The sequence below is a fragment of the Lepus europaeus genome, chromosome 12, assembly GCF_033115175.1.
Source record: "Lepus europaeus isolate LE1 chromosome 12, mLepTim1.pri, whole genome shotgun sequence".
Lineage (NCBI taxonomy): Eukaryota > Metazoa > Chordata > Mammalia > Lagomorpha > Leporidae > Lepus > Lepus europaeus.
The window spans coordinates 90,824,562-90,845,483 of NC_084838.1; the positions used below are offsets into that span (position 1 = coordinate 90,824,562).

Genomic DNA, 20,922 nt, shown 5'->3' on the forward strand with positions numbered 1-20,922 from the left:
AATGGATAAAGGCATAGAACACTGGTCACTTGTTGGTGACTCTAGAAGCTAGGTACATAGGGCTTTCATTACACTAATCTCTCTAAATTACATTTTCAAATTTTTATAATAATCATTTATTTAGCTTAATAGTTTTATAGAGAACACTTAAATTGTTTTTCAAACATTATATTAATGAAAGCAATGCTGCTATAACATGTAAGTCTAAAAGAAATAATTTCAGTTTCTTGAATTGAAATCACTAGTAAATACATTTTAGGATCTGATACACAGGGGCCGGCACTATGGAGTAGCAGGTAAAGCTGCCTGCAATGCTGGCATCCCATATGGGTGCCAGTTCGAGACCCAGCCGCTCCACTTCTGACCTAGCTCTCTGCTATGGCCTGGGAAAGCAGTGGAAGGTGGCCCAAGTCCTTGGGCCCCTGAACCCACGTGGGAGACCTGGAAGAAACTCCTGGCTCCTGGCTTTGGATAGGCACAACTCTAGCTGTTGCGGCCAATTGGAGAGTGAACCAGCAGATGGAAGACCTCTTTCTTTGCCTCGGCCTCTCTGTAATGCTGCCTTTCAAATAAATAAATACATCTTAAAAAAAAAAAAAGACCTGATACATATTGCCAACTTCTCTCTCAAGGAAGTTAAGAATATCCCAGTCTTAAATTGAGTACATGCAGGCATTTACGGCAAAGGAAAAAATAGTAGAATGGGATAGAATGTAAAACATACTTAAATTTCTTAGCAGCTACTGTTCCCTTGCTTGAAGAACCGCTTAAGTTCATTTGCAAAACACTTTGTACAACATTCAGGGCTTTCTTTTTTTCTGCAGCAAATTCTTCTTCCTCAGCAGTTTTTTCTTCATTTATCTCTTTGACAGAAAAAGATAATTAGTAAAATCTTGGCAAACATATCTTAAAAAAATCTCAATCTCAAAAGCTTATCCAAATATCCAACAGTTGCAAAGCCCAACAGGGTTGGAAGAAAAGCTTAACCTCATTTCATTAACCTCCCGATTCCCAGGATTTGTAGGCCACAGCAAACCCAGAAACTGCATGACTAGCAAACACAAAGTCCCACTTTTATTTGTAATTATGAAACTGAAATTTGGATTTAATGGTTTTCAGCATCACATCTAAAATCTATAAGGTCAGGACTGACACATGTTAATATAGCAGAATACTAATTATGTATCTAAAGTGATTACTGATTCTTTGATTTTTTTTGTTAACATTCTAAAAATGTAATCTAAATTACATGCATATCTAAAAATGATAAACAGCGAAAGATGGTAATTTTACTGAATGTCGATATGACTTATTAGTAGAAAATGGCTTCAGCTTTTGAGTCTGTAACATTACAGGAAGAAAGTCATGTGCCAAGTACACAAAGGCATCATGGAACCTTATAGGCTGCTATGCTCAACTATCAGAAACAAATATCAGAGAATAAAATTGAACAATTAGTTTCCATTATGGAATTATAAAAGAAGACTAAGCATTTAAGACACTTTCAACTTAGTGCAGGATAAAATAAACCAACTAACAGATATGTGAGTAAAATGCTGATTTAAAGTTTTTTACAGAAACATGCCAGAAGTTTATGAGGGCTCAAAGGAGGCTGAGATTAAGTTTGACTGGATCAAGCAACACTGTGTATCTATGCCAGGTAGGGCAGGAGAGCATGCCAGGTGCAGGAAACAAAATGAATACACAAGCTGAGGCAAAAAAGTACAGAGTTTATGTTATACTTAAACTTATGTTGAAACATAAGAAACTTTTATTCAACCACTTTTGACTTCCAAAAACAGTGATTTCAATTTTTACCAAATAGCAATTATTATTATTATTATTATTTTTTTGACAGTGGATAGTGAGAAAGAGAGAGAGACAGAGAGAAAGGTCTTCCTTTTTGCCGTTGGTTCACCCTCCAATGGCCGCTGTGGCCAGCGCATCACGCTGATCCGAAGCCAGGAGCCAGGTGCTTCTTCTGGTCTCCCATGCGGGTGCAGGGCCCAAGCACTTGGGCCATCCTCCACTGCCTTCCCGGGCCATAGCAGAGAGCTGGCCTAGAAGAGGGGCAACCGGGATAGAATCCGGGGCCCAACCAGGACTAGAACCCGGTGTGCCAGCGCTGCAAGGTGGAGGATTAGCGTGTTGAGCCACGGCGCCGGCCCCAAATAGCAATTATTCACAGAACACAATGCTGAGAAGCACTCCATGTGATACAGGCTAACTTTGCTGCTTAGTTGCAGAGCAAACAAAAAAAAAAAGTGTGCCTCAAAATTTGGGAAGGAGGCCGGCGCCGCGGCTCACTAGGCTAATGCTCCGCATTGCGGCGCCGGCACACCAGGTTCTAGTCCCAGTCGGGGCGCCGGTTCTGTCCCGGCTGCCCCTCTTCCAGGCCAGCTCTCTGCTGTGGCCAGGGAGTGCAGTGGAGGATGACTCAAGGTGCTTGGGCCCTGCACCACATGGGAGACCAGGATAGGCACCTGGCTCCTGCCATCAGATCAGCGAGGTGCGCCAGCCGCAGCGCGCTACCGCGGCGGCCATTGGAGGGTGAACCAATGGCAAAAAGGAAGATCTTTCTCTCTGTCTGTCTCTCACTGTCCACTCTGCCTGTCAAAAAAAAAAATTTGGGAAGGAAAGAAATAAAGGTCAGAGGCTCCATGTATGACCACCTTAAAAACACAGAGGGGCCAGTGCTGTAGCATAGCAGGTAAAGCCGCCACCTGCAGTGCCAGTTTCCCATGTGGGCACCAGTTCGAATCCCAGTTGCTCCATTTCTGATACAGCTGCTGTGGCCTGGGAAAGCAGGCCCAAGTCCTTGGGTCCCTGCACCTGCACAGGATACCCAGAAGAAGCTCCTGGCTCCTGGCTTCAGAACAGCGAAGCTCTGGCAGTTGCAGCCATCTGGGGGTAAACCAGTGGATGGGAGACTTCTCTCTCTGCCTCTGCCTCTTTAATGCCTTTTAAATAAATAAATAAATCTTTAAATAAACACACACACATAAGGTTTTGAGGAGTTGGTTTTAGAGAGAGAAATTTAACTCTGGACTTGCTAAGTTTCAGCCAAACAAAGGATGCTCTGTGGGAAACATCCAGCAGGTTTAAGAAAGATTAGCTGGGAGCTCAGCAGAATAGCTAGTAACAAGGAAGATCCAAACTTAGGAAATGCTCAGATTCAAGTAAAAGCTAAAGCCACAGGTCTCTCAGAACATCAAGAAGAGCCTACATCTGTAGGCAAAGGGGAAAGTAGGAACCAAGGATTGAGAACAAGTTGTTCACAGATTCAAAGGACATAACCCAACAGTCATAAGAAAACAAACAAAAGCAGCAGGAGTTAAAGTAACCTCTCTATGTAGATCCTAAAACCAGCTATTCCCAAGGTTCTGTCATTCCCGTGCTTTCAACGTGGAATTTCTTTTTTTTTTTTTTTTTTGACAGGCAGAGTGGATAGTGAGAGAGAGAGACAGAGAGAAAGGTCTTCCTTTGCCGTAGGTTCACCCCCCAATGCCCACTGCGGCCGATGCGCTGCGGCCGACACACCACGCTGTTCCGATGGCAGGAGCCAGGTGCTTCTCCTGGTCTCCCATGGGGTGCAGGGCCCAAGCACTTGGGCCATCCTCCACTGCACTCCTGGGCCACAGCAGAGAGCTGGCCTGGAAGAGGGGCAACTGGGACAGAATCCGGTGCCCCGACCGGGACTAGAACCCGGTGTGCCAGCGCCGCAAGGTGGAGGATTAGCCTAGTGAGCCGTGGCGCCGGCCTCAACGTGGAATTTTGAGTGAAGATCTGAAACATAAGGTGGTGTGGTCCTTGGAGAACTGACTACAAACCTCTGTGAACTTTGGTTTCCTGAAATGTACAATACTAACAACAATTACCTCAAAGAATTCAGAGGACCAAGTCAGAGATTGTATTCAATAAAAAACCAACCACTAGGGCCCAGCCTTGTAGTATAGTGCAGTAAGCTGCCACTTGTGATGCTGGCATCTGAGCACAGCCAAGCTGCAGCTGCTCTGCTTCCAATCCAGCTTCCTGCTGATGCATCTGGGAAGGCAGCAGAAGTAGTAGGGCTTCTACCACTCACATGGAGTTCGGGGCTTCTAGCTTTGGCCCTGGGCCAGCCCCAGCCATTGCGGCCATTTGGGGAGTGAACCAGTAGATAGAAGATCTCTCCTTCTCTGTTACTCTGCCTTTCAAATAAAAATAACTTTCAAAAACAAAAACAAAAAACCAACCGCTACTGAATTAAATATAATTTGCTTTTCCATTTCAAATTTAGAACTGAAAGAGAAATGAAGTGGAAACTTGAAAACTAGCAGGGTTGGAGGAATGGCTTTTCGGGACTCATGAGACAAAAATGTTTACAGAAAGAGGAAGACAAAAGAAGAGAAACGGAAAGTATGTAAATAAAAGTGAAAAAGGGAGTAATAAGAAGGGTGAATGGGATTTAACATTAACTCAGGAAGGAGGAAAAAACTAAGAGAATGAAAAATTCTGAGACTGAGAGACAATCAGGTTCAAGGTGGCCATGTAAGAGGTAAGGATTTTTAAAAAGTTATCACTGCTGGAAAAAATCCTACAGGAAGTCAAAAGTAAGAGAATTTGGATGCTTCTTCTTCTTCTTCTTCTTTTTTTTTTTTGACAAGCAGAGTGGACAGTGAGAGAGAGACAGAGAGAAAGGTCTTCCTTTTTGCCATTGGTTCACCCTCCAATGGCCGCTGTGGCCAGCACGCTGCGGCCGGCACACCATGCTGATCCAAAGGCAGGAGCCAGGTGCTTCTCCTGGTCTTCCATGGGGTGCAGGGCCTCAAGCACTTGGGCCATCCTCCACTGCACTCCTGGGCCACAGCAGAGACCTGGCCTGGAAGAGGGGCAACCGGGACAGAATCCGGTGCCCCGACCAGGACTAGAACCCAGTGTGCCAGCGCCACAAGGCGGAGGATTAGCCTATTGAGCCGCGGCGCCAGCCTGATGCTTCTGATAGCATTATTACTCTTAGATATCTGAAGAAAGATGAAGTCAGGTTTAATGATATTCAATGGTATTTTGCTTTTTCAAAAAAATCTGCACCCAGCATGCCCACTGAAGGAAGATGACACTCTATTAGAAAGCCAAGAGTAACTTCATGGTCTCAGCCAGAACCTGCTACTTTACTGACATGTGCTGCCTGGTAGGAACCTTGCCTGCCTCTCATGTCAGTGATGGGATGAAAGAAAAATGGTATCTTTGGTAGATGTCACCTATCTCTATCCTTTCTAGCGCCTTCAAATAATTAAATCTCATTTAGTAATTTAAAATGTACAAAGAAACCTAAGAAATGCTAGGTTAACCAAACATTTGACTACAAAATCCTCAAACTAATGCCTTGGGATGCAGTTTCTTTACATGTTCAAGGAAGGAAGCATACTCGCTGTTTCCTCACGTCCCAGCTATGACATCAGGATTGTATGAATAATGAAGCTCTTACCTTCCTGTTCCTCTTCACTGTCACTCTCTAGAAACCGAGAGTCCATGCGGAATCTGTCATCAGTGCCAAAATGAGACTGTAAATCCATGAGCTACAGACAAAAAGCAGAAATGACTGTTACATTCCCAAGAAACTGCTTCTAATGAAGACTCTCCACGTGCACCTCCCCATGCCATGAAATTCACTACATTCATACGTCCCAAGTTCATCCTCTTTCAACAGTCAGAGAGAACCACAGAGGACTTGACCCAAATTAAACATCACACCAGAATGTGGGTCAGTCTGCCTGTGTTTATTTAGATTAATGGACTATGTAAAAAAATAAGGACACGTTGTAAGAAGACAAAAGAGAAACAGGAAGTTGCAAGTTTTACTATTCTCAGTCTCCACTAACCTTCTGTCCAGCTCTGCCCTCAAACTGAGGTTTAATTTTGAACCTGTTACTGTCATCTTCAGCATCCGATTCCTCGTCGTCACTGCTGTCAAACAGCTTCCCAGATGCTTTACCCGTGGGCTCCTGATACATAGTTGAAAGGTACAGAGAAACATTTATTAATAGCTGAGCCAATAAGCATTGTCTTCATTGTGTAGCCTTCTCCCCACATATAAAACCCAACAACCCAGATGCACGTACTAGAATAAGTGGATAACAGGTCAGAGGGACCTGACTCCGATAGCTAAGTAACCTCTCAGATCATTAGTACAAAGGCATGCCAGTGCAGCCTAGAGATTTGAGAAGCAGTTATTACATCCAAGAATCTGCAGTGTCTAATACTGATGTCACTTTGCAGATAATATGGGGAATATAGGTTCACACCAGACAGAATCCCCAAGATCCCAGGGTTCAGCACATGCCAGCCTTGGGTGCCCTAAGTCTCAAATGGCTCCCCAGAGGATTCCATGGAGAGGTTTGGAGCACAACAGACACATGGATTTGCAAAAGCAGATGAATGCCCACAGGTATGCCCTGTACATCTTACTGTCACTTCCTCTTCTGGACAGCTCTGTGCCTGACTAGATGTCTCTTCCTTTTCACTTTCACTGTCAGAGCCAAAGATGATGTGTGTTGATTTGTTCTCAGGATGACCATCCTAGGGAGACCATCAGAATAATCACATTTTAGGACAGTCTAACACACCAAACACATTAAAACCTGTCACCTCCTTTCCCTATCACACCCATGTCTTGTCCTTCCCTTCACCTAGTAGATGCCATCTGCTTATTCACCCAAGACAGCACATTATGACTCCTTTCTCTCCACATCCACCAACACCAAGCTCCCTCAATTCAACCTTCTTGCTATCTTTTAAATCTACTCCCTCCATCACTGCCTTTGTCCTGGCTCTGCCTCCCAAAGGTTCTCCCAGGTTCCAGATTTGACCCATTTCATTTGTTTTTGTCATGGCCTAAAGGACCTCTCCCACAGGCTGGCCAATATTTTCTATAAAGGGTCAGAGAGTAAAAATTTCAGGCTTTGACGTCCACACTGGGTCTGTCGTGCATTCAAAAGAAATTCTCAGGTGCAGGCATCTGGTCTAGCAGTTAGGATGCCTTTGTTTTGCACATCAGAGTACTTGGGTTTGATTCCCAGCTCTGGGTCCTGACTACAGCTTCCTGCTAATGCAGACCTGAGAAGCTGAAGGTGATGGCTCAATTAATTGGGTTCCTGCCTTCCATTACAGGTGTTTCTGGGTTCTAGCTTCAGACCTGGACAATATGGGCATGTAGGAGTCAACCAGTGGATGGGAATTATCTTTCTGACTCTCAAAAAACAACAAACAAACAAACAGAAAAACCATTCTTAGGTTAAAGAACATACATAAATGGACTATGGGCTGGATGTCCTGAAAGTTGTATATTGTCAATTCTTGTTCCAAAATATACACAACTTATCTTCATTCCCTTGTTTAACTCTTCACTGTCTCTTTATAGCCTTTTGAATGTAGTCAAGCCTCTGCAGCCTCATTTCTTGCCACTTATAATACTCTCTCTTATATTTACTTTTGTGTAATCTACTCCCCTTTCTTGGGATATTTTCTTTTTTTTCTTTTTTCTTTTTTCTTTTTTTTTCTTTTTTTTTATTTTTGACAGGCAGAGTGGACAGTGAGAGAGAGACAGAGAGAAAGGTCTTCCTTTTGCCGTTGGTTCACCCTCTAATGGCCGCCGCGGTAGCGCGCTGCAGCCGGCGCACCGCGCGGGATATTTTCAATCTCTCTTCCAACCCTCTCCCCTCTGCTTGACCATTCCCACCTATCTTTCCACAGCTCTCAGCTCTAAGCTTGCTATGTCTCCTGCATGTTGCCAGGGGCCCCAGCCTAGCACTCTTAGCCCTTGGCTCTGCACTGTGACCATTTGCCCACCCCATCATGAGCCAATAAATATATAAATAGGATTATCATTCATGTTCCGTAAAGGTGTACTTAAAAACTGCTGTTAGAGGGGCAGGTACTGTGGCATAGCAGGTAACCTTCAGTGCTGGTAACCCTTATGGGCTTCACTTCTAATCCAACTCCTTGCTGGTATACCTGGGAAAGCAGTGGAAGATGGCTTGAGTCCTTGGGCCCCTGTACCCTCGTGGGAGACACAGAAGAAGCTCTTGGCTCCTGGCCTTGGCCTGGCCCAGTCTCAGCCATTGTAGCCATTTGGGAATGAACCAGCAGACAGAAAATCTCTGTCTCTCCCTCCCTCTCTCTCTCTCTGTAACTCTACCTTTCAAATAAATAAGTCTTCAAAAAAATTGCTGGAAGAACAAAGGCTCATCATAGTATTAAAAATTGGCAAGTGATTTATCTGTGAATTCAGACCCATTAAGATACATATACATTACAAGTAGTAAGTGAAATGATGAAAAAATTAGATAAAAAAACAAATTAAGAATGTTTTCAGAGGTGGGTGTTTGGCATAGCAGTTAAGATGCCACTTGGGGTGCATGCATCCCATACTAGAGTTCAAGTCCTGGTTCCACAGCTGAGTCCAGCCTCCTGCTTGGGCACACTCTGGGAGGCATTAAGTGATGACTCAAGTCTTTGGGTCTCTGTCACCCATATGGGAGAACTAGATTGGGTTTTGGCCTTCTGCCTTTGACTCTGCCCAGCCTGGGCTGTTGTGAAGTAAGCCATGTTTTTGGAGTAAGCCAACAGATGGAAAATCTGTCTCCCAAATAAAATGAAAATAAATAAATATTTTAATATTTTAGTAAACACAATGTAATCTTGCTTCCTTTAAGATATACTCACACTAAATATATGTGGTGGTCAAAGTTAACTTTTATAAAAGATACAAAATATGAAATGGATTATTACTAAGATAATAAGCTCTAAAGAATTATATCTACCTTCACAGGGATAAAAAACTGGACTTTGAGAGTAGGTGTTAAATTCAGACTAAAAACACACTCACCACATTCGCCAGTGCATTGTGCACCAGTTTCTTCTGCATTTCTTTGGCTCTCTGCCTTGCCTCCAATGCTGCCAAACGCTTTTGATTGTCCTCAGCATGTTTGTCCTTAGCATCTGCATCTGACGAATTACTAACAGAATGTGAAAAATCAGTTTTGCTTTCCTGAATGTGTTTCCTCAAAGACAGTTTTGATGATTTCTCAAGAGAAGTGCCTGGATCAGACCTTGTTCCCTCTGCTTCTGTGGTACTATGGCAACCGTCTTTGTCATGGTCTGTCTTGTGAGTCTTTGCATTAAGGTTTAAAGAAGTCTTACCTTTTAATGGCAACAGACCCGAAATGGGGTTTCTACTTCCTTTTTCTGAACTGCTAGGGGATGCTACCTTGAGACTCTGACTGTCAAAAGTAGGTTGCTGTTTTTGAGATCGAATGTGTTTGCTTGAGGAGCCATTGGCAAATGGGGACCCATTTTCTGTGGAAATGCTATTGGAATCTTGTTTCAAGGAATTCTGATCTTTATTGTTAGCAGCAGGACTTTCTTTCAAGAGCTTTTGCACTGATTCCTCTCCATAGAGACTGCCTACTCCTTTAAAAGCCTGGAATTTTGGCTTTAAGTTTCCCTTTGGCGTCCGTTTATCATAGGCACTCTCTTCTTCCAAAAGGGAAGCCACAATTTCCTCAGGATTAATGCACTGCCTGCCTCTGCGGAGGCCAGGGACGGTTTTGGGGCTCTTGGAGGCTTTGTCAAACTTGTTGCAGGTGGTGGATTCTGGGTTATCACTCTCAGTATCTTCTTTTGTAACTTCAAGATCACAGGCAGCCATCTGTTCCAGATCAGCCAACGTGAGGCTCAAACGGGGACAGTTTTTCATCATGGTGTTATACTCCTCATCACCTTCTGACTCAGAGGCAGAATCAGCATCTTCGCTGCTGCTGGGCTCAGATAGAGGTGTAGGATTACGATGCTTTGGTCCATTACTGAGGGCTGACTCTACATTGCTTTTCCTTTTTTGTACTTTAACACACTGTTCAGAAAGCTTGCCATTCTCTCTATTTTTCAAAGTTTTTCTGCGTGTAGATTTTTCCTTTTGTGAGAATTCTGCACTATTTTTCATCTTACTGGCTGTTTTTTTCATTGCAAAGATTTCATCTGTATCTCCTGAATCATACTCACAGTCACTTTCCACATTACTAAGATGCCCAGAAGTAGTATTTTTTACACCTAAGCCTGTTAAAGAATGAAGTTTGTGAACATCTGATTTGAAATCCTCCTTTACAACTTCAAAAGGATCATTTTCAGATTCATTTATTGAGGAACACAGAGTTCTCTGTAACTTCTCCTCTTCTGCAATCATTGCTCTTAATTCATCTTCAGAATCAATATCATCATCAGACATGCTGTTTCTTTTCCAGCAGGTTTCTAAGCCAGAAGTCTTTTGAGATGTGTTACTCTCCGCTACTCTATTGGTCCGTGGATTCACAGACACAGATCCAGTGGAACCCTTATCCTTCCGCACTTTTATTATCTTCTTGGGAGGGCCAGAGAAGTCAGAGAATTCGCCTCGCCGTTTCTTACTCATAGGGTCATTTCCTCCTTCCAATTCCCAAGTGAGGCTTGATATGGGAATGGTATCTGTGGAATCCTCTCCGATCTTCTTTAAGTTGTGGCAGTACTTTGATGGGTCATATTTTATTATGTTACTCAAAGTCAAGGAATTAATAAAAAGCACTAGGTGTTAGGAAAACCTATCAATCTGGTCAAACACAAAGGATATGGTTTTGATGTTCAAGAAGTCATTTATCTCATTTTATTCTCAGTTTCCTATAAATAAAATGAGGACTTCATTGAGTCACCTTTCAGAATCTATGGAATCACACTTTCTATGATATCTCTGGAGTTAAATTTAAGCATCATGATTACCTGTTGGCAGAATTTACTTGCAACATCTGAAGATATTACAGCAAGCCCATTCAGATTACATTCTAAGTACACTGGCCCCAAGACTATTTACTAACGCTGTAAAGCAGAGGCTAGAGGAGAACCCATAAGGCATAGCTAGCCAACTCATGTGCTTCAGCTGCAAATTCTCTGACCATTCCTGTCTTTTCAGCTGTGACTTTTTTCACTCATTGGCATCCATTTAACAGTGATTTACCCTCTGTTAACACATTTTTAAGGTCTTTATTAAAAAAATAGTGATCTCCACCAGGCCTGTTTGCTTGCTGATTTCCCAGATTCTAGTTCATATAAATGTGTTTTAATGGTAGCTAGCATTTACTGATTTCCTAACACATATGAACGGGCAAGTGCAAACTGCTTTAAATTATCACTCTTGAAAGTCCTCTCTTCATTTATTAATCACTTAATACATGCCAGTCCTATGTGAAGTGAGCTACACAATGTCTACCATCTTCACGATGATGTCACCTCCTTCACGATCTTCCTTTTTGCTATCAGTGGCTGGCATTGGTGGGAAGCCGGAAAGTGGAAAGGAAGAAATCCACACTTCCCTGACCTTAGTGCCCTTGACACAGGGGGTAGAAGTAGCTGTGGCTAGTGCTACTAGCATCAGTTCAGGCAGTGCTGCCCTGGCACAATGGCTACTGGGTCTGAGACAATACCTTTTTGTTTTCTGGCCCCTGGATGGTAGTGGTTTGCTATAGTTATCAATAACTAGGCAACCTGACCCTCGGCTCTTTTTTCCTGCAGCACTGTCTTAACCATTAACATTCCCTCTGCCAGAACCAGCATAACCATTCCTGCCTCGCAAACTGAACGCCACACAGTCATGATCCCTGCTCAGAAACCCTTGACACCTGGTCTTCAAGGTCTCACACTACCTGCTCTCCGCGGACAGGCATCTGAATTTGCTCACCTTAAGCTCCACAGGGTTCCTCCATCCACATTCTCCTGTCATAATTTTACTCACCATTTTCCTCTTTTTTTAGGACGATGTCCCGGCAATTTTCTGTTCATTCAAGATCCACCTCAATTCTTCTAAAACCTTCTCTAATGATGACCCTTGTTCCCTCACCCCTCTTTAGCTCCTTTAGCAATGGCTATGAATCCATGTATAATGGGAAGATGTATAAATTAGTAAATGAAACTGATCTTCACTCACATTACTCAATTATAAAAAACCTCATTACATTCTGTTATAATTCTCTAGTTGTTTCATACATGTAAGTAGATCTACCTTTGCCTAGAAACTGGAAACACCCGAGAATTTGCTGAGAGAGGTATTATAATTCTATCCATATCCATAACTATGGCAAATCATAATTTTTCTGAGAGGCCTAAACAAAGGATATTTTACGTTTGTGTTGATTCTTAAGGTGAAGAACAGGTAAGACTCTTCCAAATTTACTGACAACCCAATTCTAAAAGAAACAAATAAAAAGAATATATTTTATATACATGTCACAAATAAAAAAGACAAAAACAATGCATCTATATAATTTTTTAAAAGCTGAACTCAAGGCTATGGTAACTGATGGATAATATCGCAATAAAATGAATTCTTAAAGACAAAAAGTGTATGAGAATAAAAAATGAAGGAAAATTTGAAGCAGTCATCAATCCCAAATATATCATGTAGATGTTAGATAAAAATAGCAGGCATGGTGTGCTCACTGCCCTATCTTAATTCAGTCACATACACATAGAAGGTGCTGGTCCTTCCCCCTTGGAGCATGCCCCAGTAAGGGTCAGGGAGCCTGCAGTCCTAGGATGGAGAGGTCCTCTTGACTGATGGAAGAGGCTAAGCAACATCCTAGAGCTTAAGGGAGGAGACTTGGTTATCTGTCTTCAGATAGCTCTCAGCTGATAAAGGCAGCACAGCCCTGACACGAGGAAGGTCTATGCATGACACGTACATATTTCTACCAAGTATGCTAATAAATGGATGTCCATGTATTCTTTTTCTTAGAATTTATATAAAGAAATGGCCTTTGATGAATAACACTAAGGTTAGCAGCCAAGGACATGATTAATATTAGCTGACCCAAATTATATATGGTTTGTGCTGGGGAAAGGTCTTCTTTAAGACCTTTGTAGGGGTGTCCCAGCTCCATGTAGAATGTGTCACCGTGGCCTGGGTACACTCTGATCGCTTAATATTAGGCTGGGAAAGAATGTCAGAAACTCCACTTGCTTCTTTCTGACTGAGATTCCTTTATTACCAAAACACAATTGTTCTACCAAGCCCACTACAATAGCATAAACAAGTTTGATGTAATTGCCAAATCTATTTCCTGCAGTAAGTTCTATTTATTGAATAAAATTCAAATTAGACATGTTTCAAAAAATGCAAGCAAAACCCAAATTCCCCCAAATGCAACAGCCACTAAAAATCCACTAAATGGGGCAGGCACTGTGGCATAGTAGGTCAAGCCTCTGCCTGCATTTGGGCATCCAATGTGGGCACAGCTGCTCCACTTCCCATCCAGCTCTCTGCTAATGGCCTGGGAAAGCAATGGAAGATGGCCCAAGTGTTTGGGCCCCTGCACCCACGTGGGAGACCCAGAAGAAGCTCCTGGTTCCTGGTTTTGGTCTGGTCCAGCTCCAGCTGCTATAGCCATTTGGGGAGTGAACCAGTGGATGGAAGACCTTTCTCTCTGTCTCTCCCTCTCTCTGTCTATAATGCTGCCTCTCAAACAAATAAATTTTAAATAAATAAATAAAAAACAGTAAGCTTGAGTCCTGCCTATACTCTTCAATACATGTGTCCCTTAGGAGACTGCTTCCACTTGGGTTTTGATCTCCCTCTATAAAATGAAGAAGCATCTTGAAAACCAGTAAGTACTATCTATGTTAATAGCTTCAAAGCAAAGGAAAAATGCAACTGGCTATTGACATGACACCACGACCATGTAGGCTCCGGTAGCAGTTCCTTGGTTAGTTCAGGCCGCCAAAGACCTACTTTGTGCCCTGGTACTTCTGTCCCTGGCACAGCTTTCATATGGAAATCCACGGATCCCATCTTTTCTAACAAGTTGGTGTTGCCTGTTGAATTTTCTTTCTTTGCTTTTGCTTCTTCTCTCTCCTGGGCCAATCTGAATCAAAGAGAAAATATAGTTAAAATAATCAACGAAGCAGGGCTGCCTTTGTGGCACAGCAGGTTAAGCTACCTACCATGCTGGCATCCCATATGAACACCAGTTCAAGTCTCAGCTGCTTCACTTCCAATCTAGCTCCCTGCTAATGCACCTGGAAAAGCAGCAGATGATGGCCCAAGAACTTGAGCCCCTGCCACCCATGTTGGAGACCCAAACCAGGACATCTGAGACCATCAGGAGAATGAAACAGTGGATGGATAATATCTCTCTCTCTCTCTAACTCTGCCTTTCAAATTATCTTTAAATAAATAAACAAAAACACTTGAATCATAGAATCACTAGGAAACACAAAGAAAACAAAACAATCCTTATCCCACATCTTACTATTAACACTCTCTCTACTTACTTCAACTTCATTCTGTATTTAAACATATACATGTAAAAATGGAATCCAGGTAACACTGTAGGTAGATGGGTGCCCTTTTTTCACTTTATCTTACATTCTTTGAAAACACCACTGTGATTGCTGGATGACCATTAAACCTCTCACAATTTGTGTACGTGTCTCCTACAGCAAGCGCAGAGCTTAGCACTGAGCGGCTCTGTCAGGTCTATTACACCACGGCACAAAGGCTTCTCCCGCAGCTGCCTACTCCTGCGAGTGTCCCAGCCAGAGCTCACTCTAACAGTGTGCTCCAGCAGATGTCCCTGCTCCCCTTCAGGGAGCACTGAAGCCACAGATGACACGCTGATCTTCCTCTTCCAGCCTATGCACATTTGGCATTTTACCTATCCTCTCTCTGTTCACTAGCCCTCGTGAGAACAGGCGTCTTCAGAGACCACTTAGTTAAGTACTTATGATTCCTGGCCTCCTAATGGAGAGGGCTGTCCACCGCAACCTTTCTCGTCAAAGAACCCCCTTCTTAGGCCTGGACAGTAGCCCTGATGAGACTCCTCACTGCTCTGCCTCCTTCACGTGTGATCTCCCAGACATGCTCCTCGGGCACATGCACACAGATACCACACGGCAGCAGCACTCAGCCCACTCAGTGTGGGGCCCCAGTGCCCACACAAGGTAGACACTCAAATGCTGCTGAATGAAAGGAACGCTGACTACCCTGCTCATTGCCAGAGGCCATCTGCTAAAGAACAGAATCCAATTCTCAACTGTCCTACAAGACCAGCCCCTCAAAATATGCCTCCGGTAAGCTGCCTGCCACTCAAGACTATATCTTTCTTTGTGACATTTTCTTGGTCTAGAATAATCTTATCAACTCTCCTGCTCATTCCATCTGTATATTCTTAAGGTGTTTGCTACTTCGGTAAAGCTCCCAAATGCAATCTTTTCTCTGTGAAATTAACTTCAGGATTTCGAGAGTTCTAATGTTGATTCACTGCCTTGCTCTTAAATCACTAGCATAATTATTCTCCACCTCTCGTATTATCTTTCAGCTTTGTGTGACACTACCATTAACATTCAACTCAATGTACTTCCATTCAAACACTCAGTACTGTGTATTGAAATTTAAATGTACACAACCCTAAAATTCAACAACTCTTCATTTTGACATAAACTCTAGAGAAATATTTGCACTTACACAGGAGACACCTGCACATGTCATGAAAAAGTAGAAACAGCCTAAGTGTCACTCTCATGAAAAGGTAGGAAAAGTTTAAGTGTCCATAGGCACGGAGGAACCAATTAGTTTGGCACAGTCATTTTCTGTACTAAGTACTAAAGGTCATTACAAAGAAAGAAGATTTACATTGCCACAAAAGGTCACATAAAAATAGGATATTATTCTTGTTCCTCAATATACACCAATGTAAACGTACTGAATTATCTTTCTCGCTGGGGTCTGGGGTAAGGAGAAATCAGAGTTAAGAGGAATTTCAGGTCTGCTTGTAATGTTCCAGTATGTTAAGAATGTAATAACATATTGGCAATTTCAAACTAGTAAGTTAATATCTAAAACTATTTACAATGTAAAGAAACAAGGTTTACTTCTGTGAGGAGCAAATCTTACCTATGCAAAAAGCTTTCTTTTGCTAGTTGAATTTGTAGTGTTCCACCTTTCCATTTTGTTTTATTTAAAACAGACATACCTATAAAGTAAAAGAAGTATTATCTAAGGATACAGCAGTATAAATACATATATGAGCATGTACTTTTTGTAATTATTTAGAACCAATAAGAGTAGGCTAGTTTATTACAGAGACAGTTGAACTAGAAGAAAAACGAGTCGTGGGGAGAGGCAACCTAGATGCCTGTCTCACCCAGACCACTTACAAGGAGGCTCATTATACTCCACGTTTCAGTGTTACTCGAAGATTGGAAGGAGGCAAAAGATGTAAACTGTAAAGCAAAACTTATTTGCACTCACATATGAACTAATTCAGGAACCTCTGGTGAACAACTGACATTATTTAGTATTTCCTTACTATTTCCCATAGTATAAATATGAAACACTAACGTTATCTTTTAGAGTCATTCAGATATTTTGGAATGCTTTAGCACCTTACTTTTATTTATCCTCTCAAACTAATTTTCATTGTATAACCTACAAGTAACTGAACTATGTTTGAATTGTTATGGCTGAACATCTCATTTTTTGACTATCTTCTCAGACTCCTTAATAGAAACCAGTAATAGATACAATTTTTTACATGGTAGCTACTATACAAAGTAAAATGTAGTATTTAATTTAATATAATCCTACATTAATATTATGAGGCAAGCACATTCTCCGCCTGCACTATCATATAAGTACCGCGCGCTAACCAATTGCACAACTGGAGCTCCAAGGCAAGCACTTTCTTTTGTCATGCATCAGATAAAACTGGAGTTTAGATGTTTAAATAACTTATCACAGATAAGATCACAGAATCAATGCAAGGGCCAATGCTGTGGCACAGTGGGTTAAAGCCCCAGCCTGCAGCGCTGGCATCCCATATAGGCGCTGGTTCAAGTTCTGGCTGCTCTACTTCCAAGCCAGCTCTCTGCTAATGCACCTGGGAAAACAGTGAAAGATGGCCCAAGTGTTTGGGCCTTTGCCACTCAGGTGGGAGATCCAGCTGATACCCTTGGCTTCAGCCTGGCCCAGCCCTGACCTTTGGGGTCATCTGGAGAGTTTTTTTTTTTTTTTTTTTTAAAGATTTATTTTATTTATTTGAAAGGCAGAGTTACAGAGAAAGGCAGAGACAGAGAGAGAGAGGTCTTCCATCCACTGGTTCACTCTCCAGTTGGCCCCAACAGCAAAGGCTGGGCCATGCTGAAGCCAGGTGCATCACCTGGGTCTCCCACATTGGTGGCTAGGGCTCAAACACTTGGGCCATCTTTCACTGCTTTCGCAAGCCATTAGCAGGGAGCAGCTGGGACTCAAACTGGTGCCTATACAGGGATGCCTGACTTGCAGGCAGCTTTAACCATTATGTCACAAATGCTAGCCCCGAGCCAATGTATTCTTGATGACAACTTCATATTTGTTAGATATATTTCCTCACTCAACAGTACATAAAACAATTATCTTTTTTTTTTTTTTTTTAGAGGCAGAGTAGACAGTGAGAGAAAGAGAGACAGAGAGAAAGGTCTTCCTTTTCCATTGGTTCACCCCCTCAATGGCTGCTGCGGCTGGCGTACCATACTGATCCGAAGCCAGGAGCCAGGTGCTTCTCTTGGTCTCCCATATGGGTGCAGGGACCCAAGCACTTGGGCCATCCTCCACTGCCTCCTGGGCCACAGCAGAGAGCTGGCCTGGAAGAGGAGCAACCAGGACAAGAACCCGGTGCCCCGATCGGGACTAGAACCTGAGGTGCCGGTGCCACAGGCAGAGGATTAGCCAAATGAGCCACGGCGCCGGCCTAAAACATCTTGTAAATGAAATTATAAAAGACTGCTGGCTGTTTTCATTTATTAGTATGTTCCCTTTATTGACTTTTGTGTCTTCTGACTTTTCAGCTTCCAAGTAACTAGAATACATTACTGTACCAGTAGCAGTATGTATCACCTCCCCTTCCTTGTTCATTTAAAGTAACCATTTGGCCTCAGCTTTAGTAGAGTTATTAACAGGAGACATCACAGTTTCAAGGACATGGTCTTACAAGGGTGTAATGTGAAGCCTTCTCCTACTGACTGTATCTAATAACAAGGATTATCTGCCCAAGAAATAAACAGACTAAAGAGGAGTGTGGCAAAATATACACTGAAATATATGCAACAAGCAATTTCTGTGAAAGTTTGGCCCTGAATACTTGAGAATACCAGTTTTTGTGCAAACCCACCAGCAATGTGTTACTATGTTTGCTGATGCCAGTGGGATGGATAGCCAGATCTGCTGAGTTGCAGGATACGAGAACGCTCTTGATCATGGTTAACCTTCTGGGTAACTTAAAAATGGCCATTCAGGCTTAGATTTAGAACCAAAGTTACATAGTGATCCCAAGCAGCAATTAGTACAGAAAATACATTACAATCTTACATTTTTTCAGGTCACCTTCTGCTATTCGGATGTTGACATATGCAAATACTTTCTGTGGGTTTCCTAAAAAAGAAAGTAAATTTATTTAAAACTTCTACATAGAGAACAATGCAAAAATTATTACGTTTCTAACTTTTAAAATGAGCTTTAAGAAACTTACTCTTTCAAAGAAACAGCTTGTTTACCTTTCATTGGATACAAAGTTATATTTTTCTAAGCATGACTGTCAAAATATTCCAAAAGAAAAAAAGAAACTCAAGTAGTAAAAGAATTTTTTTTTAATTGATGTATTTGAAACTCAGAGTTAGAGAGATGTTCCATCTGCTAGCTCACTCCCCCACTTGACCACAACCAGGAGCTAGGAATTGGTTTGGAAGTGGAGCAGCTGGGACTTGAACCAGTAGTACCCAATGGGATGCCAGTGTCACAAGCAGCAGCCTTACCACTATACCACAACACTGGCCCCAAGAAAGCATCTTGATTGCATATTAGTGATAGCCTACCTAACAAGACACTTAAATAAATCAATGTTAGCTTTGAAAATGAAAAATTAGATGTTTAATTTTCCTGTTCAGAAACCAATTTTGAGTAAGTCCTATATCATACATAACACTTCCAGGTCATCACATAGGGATTTCAGTATTCACAGCTAACATCCATCTTTGGGGTTGCTTTATTTTATTAACACATCACTTGAATTATCCCTGCTTTTAATTAACTACACAGTGAAGGACAGCAAGTTTACCTTGGTCATCTTTCCGTGTGATGATCTCCACATCAGAAACTTCTCCAAATCTGCTGAACTGATTTTGTAGGTCTGCCTCAGAAATGGTCTGGCCAAGGCCACCCACAAAAAGGCGTTTTGTTTCTCTGCTGGCTTTCATGAAGTCTGAGAATACACTCTGTGTGCTAGCAGAAAAAGTAATTTTCTATATTCACAGAAGAGCTCTGTCCCTTAGTTCTTTTCCAATGCAAGAAAACAACTTTTTCCCGTGAAGCTTCTGAGCCAAACTGGTAGCCCAGACCCGTGTTTCACTTCAGATTTGATCCCTGGAGATACTTCTCAGGCCCTCCTCCCGCATTGCCTGGGCTGCACACTGAAATAGCAGCCACACCTACATACGAAGGTACGGCTGATGTTCTCACTCTAAATGACCAAAAAATTATACTCTTCCTTTCCTTGTAAGATATTTTTCCTGGATTCATTCATACGGGCATTTATCTAACAAATACTGGCAGAAATAGGATGTGGCAGGGAGTACAGGCTAAAGCAGATAAAAAAAGTCCCCATCCTGGGGCTCCACACATTCATAAATGAACTAATGAAATGCTGTAAATACGATACTTTGTCACGATAAAAGTGTCTGCAAAGACACAAAAGAGAGCAACAGTATGGGCTTGTTTGACTATGCGCCTGCATTGTACACAGTAGTTTATATGTATTCCATAAAGATATACTTCCCAAAGAAAATCGGTGGTGAAACCAGAATTATAATCCAGATCGAACTGCAGAACTTGGGAGTTCCTGACATTCTATTCCTAACATTATTGGACTGAGGGATTCGGAAAAACTGTTTCAAAGACAGGGAGGTTTGCCACCCAGCCTAAGACTTCCCACCACAGTCAGCGCCGGGCAGGTGCCCAGCTTCCACCTTGGCAGACGCCTCCCCAAGGAGACCTCAAACCAGCGACAGAAGCCCAGCGCATGGCCCGCAGGCCGGGCGACAGCTATGGTCTGCCACTTCCGGGCAGCCTTCGTGCCTAACCCAGCCAGCCGCCCCAGCCTTCCTCCTCCAAGACGACACAAAGACGAGACGGGACAGGACACCCCAACCGGCCCGTCACGTCCCAGCCCCAAGCAGCTCCTCACCACACTCTCCCAGCGCCAGTGACACCACCGCGGCGGCTCCCAGATTCTAATCACAGGGGCCCACGGGTACCCTGCTCTCTTCCTTCCTCCGCGATTTCCAACCCTGCCTCCTAAGGTTCCGTCTCCACATCCAGTTCTCAAAGGCTCTTTACTTTCACTGTCTGAGCCACCCTGATGCCTCCGCCATCTCCTCAAAGATCGCTAATGACCCCAAACTAAAATTCCCCGTTTGTTACTGAAGCGGATTATCGCCACGTGCTCATCATCTCTCGGAATAGATAGACGGAAATGAAAGCGCGGAAGGAAAATAAAGCGACACTCCCCTTCAGGGGATCCGGGAAACGCCTCTTCAGTGACGTAGGCGTCCGGGCGGCTCCAAGGCTGCCCAGGTGGGGGTGAGCGGCCGAGTGTTTGGACTTGGAGTTGGAATAACGCAACTCTCGGAAGGGTAGAGGCTGCTAGGAGACAACCGTAGTAACGCGGGGCGGGACGTCCAGGGTACCATGCGAGCTTGCGGATGGACCGGCTGCCAGGGCCACGAGAGTCGCGCGTCTTTCCGCTGTTCCCCCCCGGAGAGCTCCGGGATGGCGCGCTCCAGGAGCGCGGGAGGCTTGAAATGCCGGGCTGGGCGCGCCGCCGTCCTAGTAGCGGG

General features: G+C 43.2%; 1 protein-coding gene across 2 annotated transcripts in view; it reads right to left on the bottom strand.

The window, feature by feature from the left end:
• Positions 1-20,539, bottom strand: part of NOL8 (nucleolar protein 8) — a 32,345-nt gene extending 11,806 nt beyond the window's left edge. Inside the window, exons 1-11 of one of the 2 annotated variants that reach the window (XM_062208488.1) lie at positions 20,271-20,539; positions 19,146-19,309; positions 18,401-18,463; positions 15,950-16,028; positions 13,787-13,919; positions 12,174-12,245; positions 8,867-10,558; positions 6,448-6,558; positions 5,862-5,984; positions 5,468-5,558; positions 725-863 (exon numbers count right to left, since the gene is read on the bottom strand). In XM_062208488.1, the coding sequence (XP_062064472.1) occupies positions 725-863; positions 5,468-5,558; positions 5,862-5,984; positions 6,448-6,558; positions 8,867-10,558; positions 12,174-12,245; positions 13,787-13,919; positions 15,950-16,028; positions 18,401-18,463; positions 19,146-19,284 (2,642 nt within the window). In that variant the 5' untranslated portion in view covers positions 19,285-19,309; positions 20,271-20,539. The remainder of the gene's footprint in view (positions 1-724; positions 864-5,467; positions 5,559-5,861; positions 5,985-6,447; positions 6,559-8,866; positions 10,559-12,173; positions 12,246-13,786; positions 13,920-15,949; positions 16,029-18,400; positions 18,464-19,145; positions 19,310-20,270) is intronic. The other variant, XM_062208489.1, reaches the window with a different exon arrangement.
• Positions 20,540-20,922: the final 383 nt, after the last annotated feature.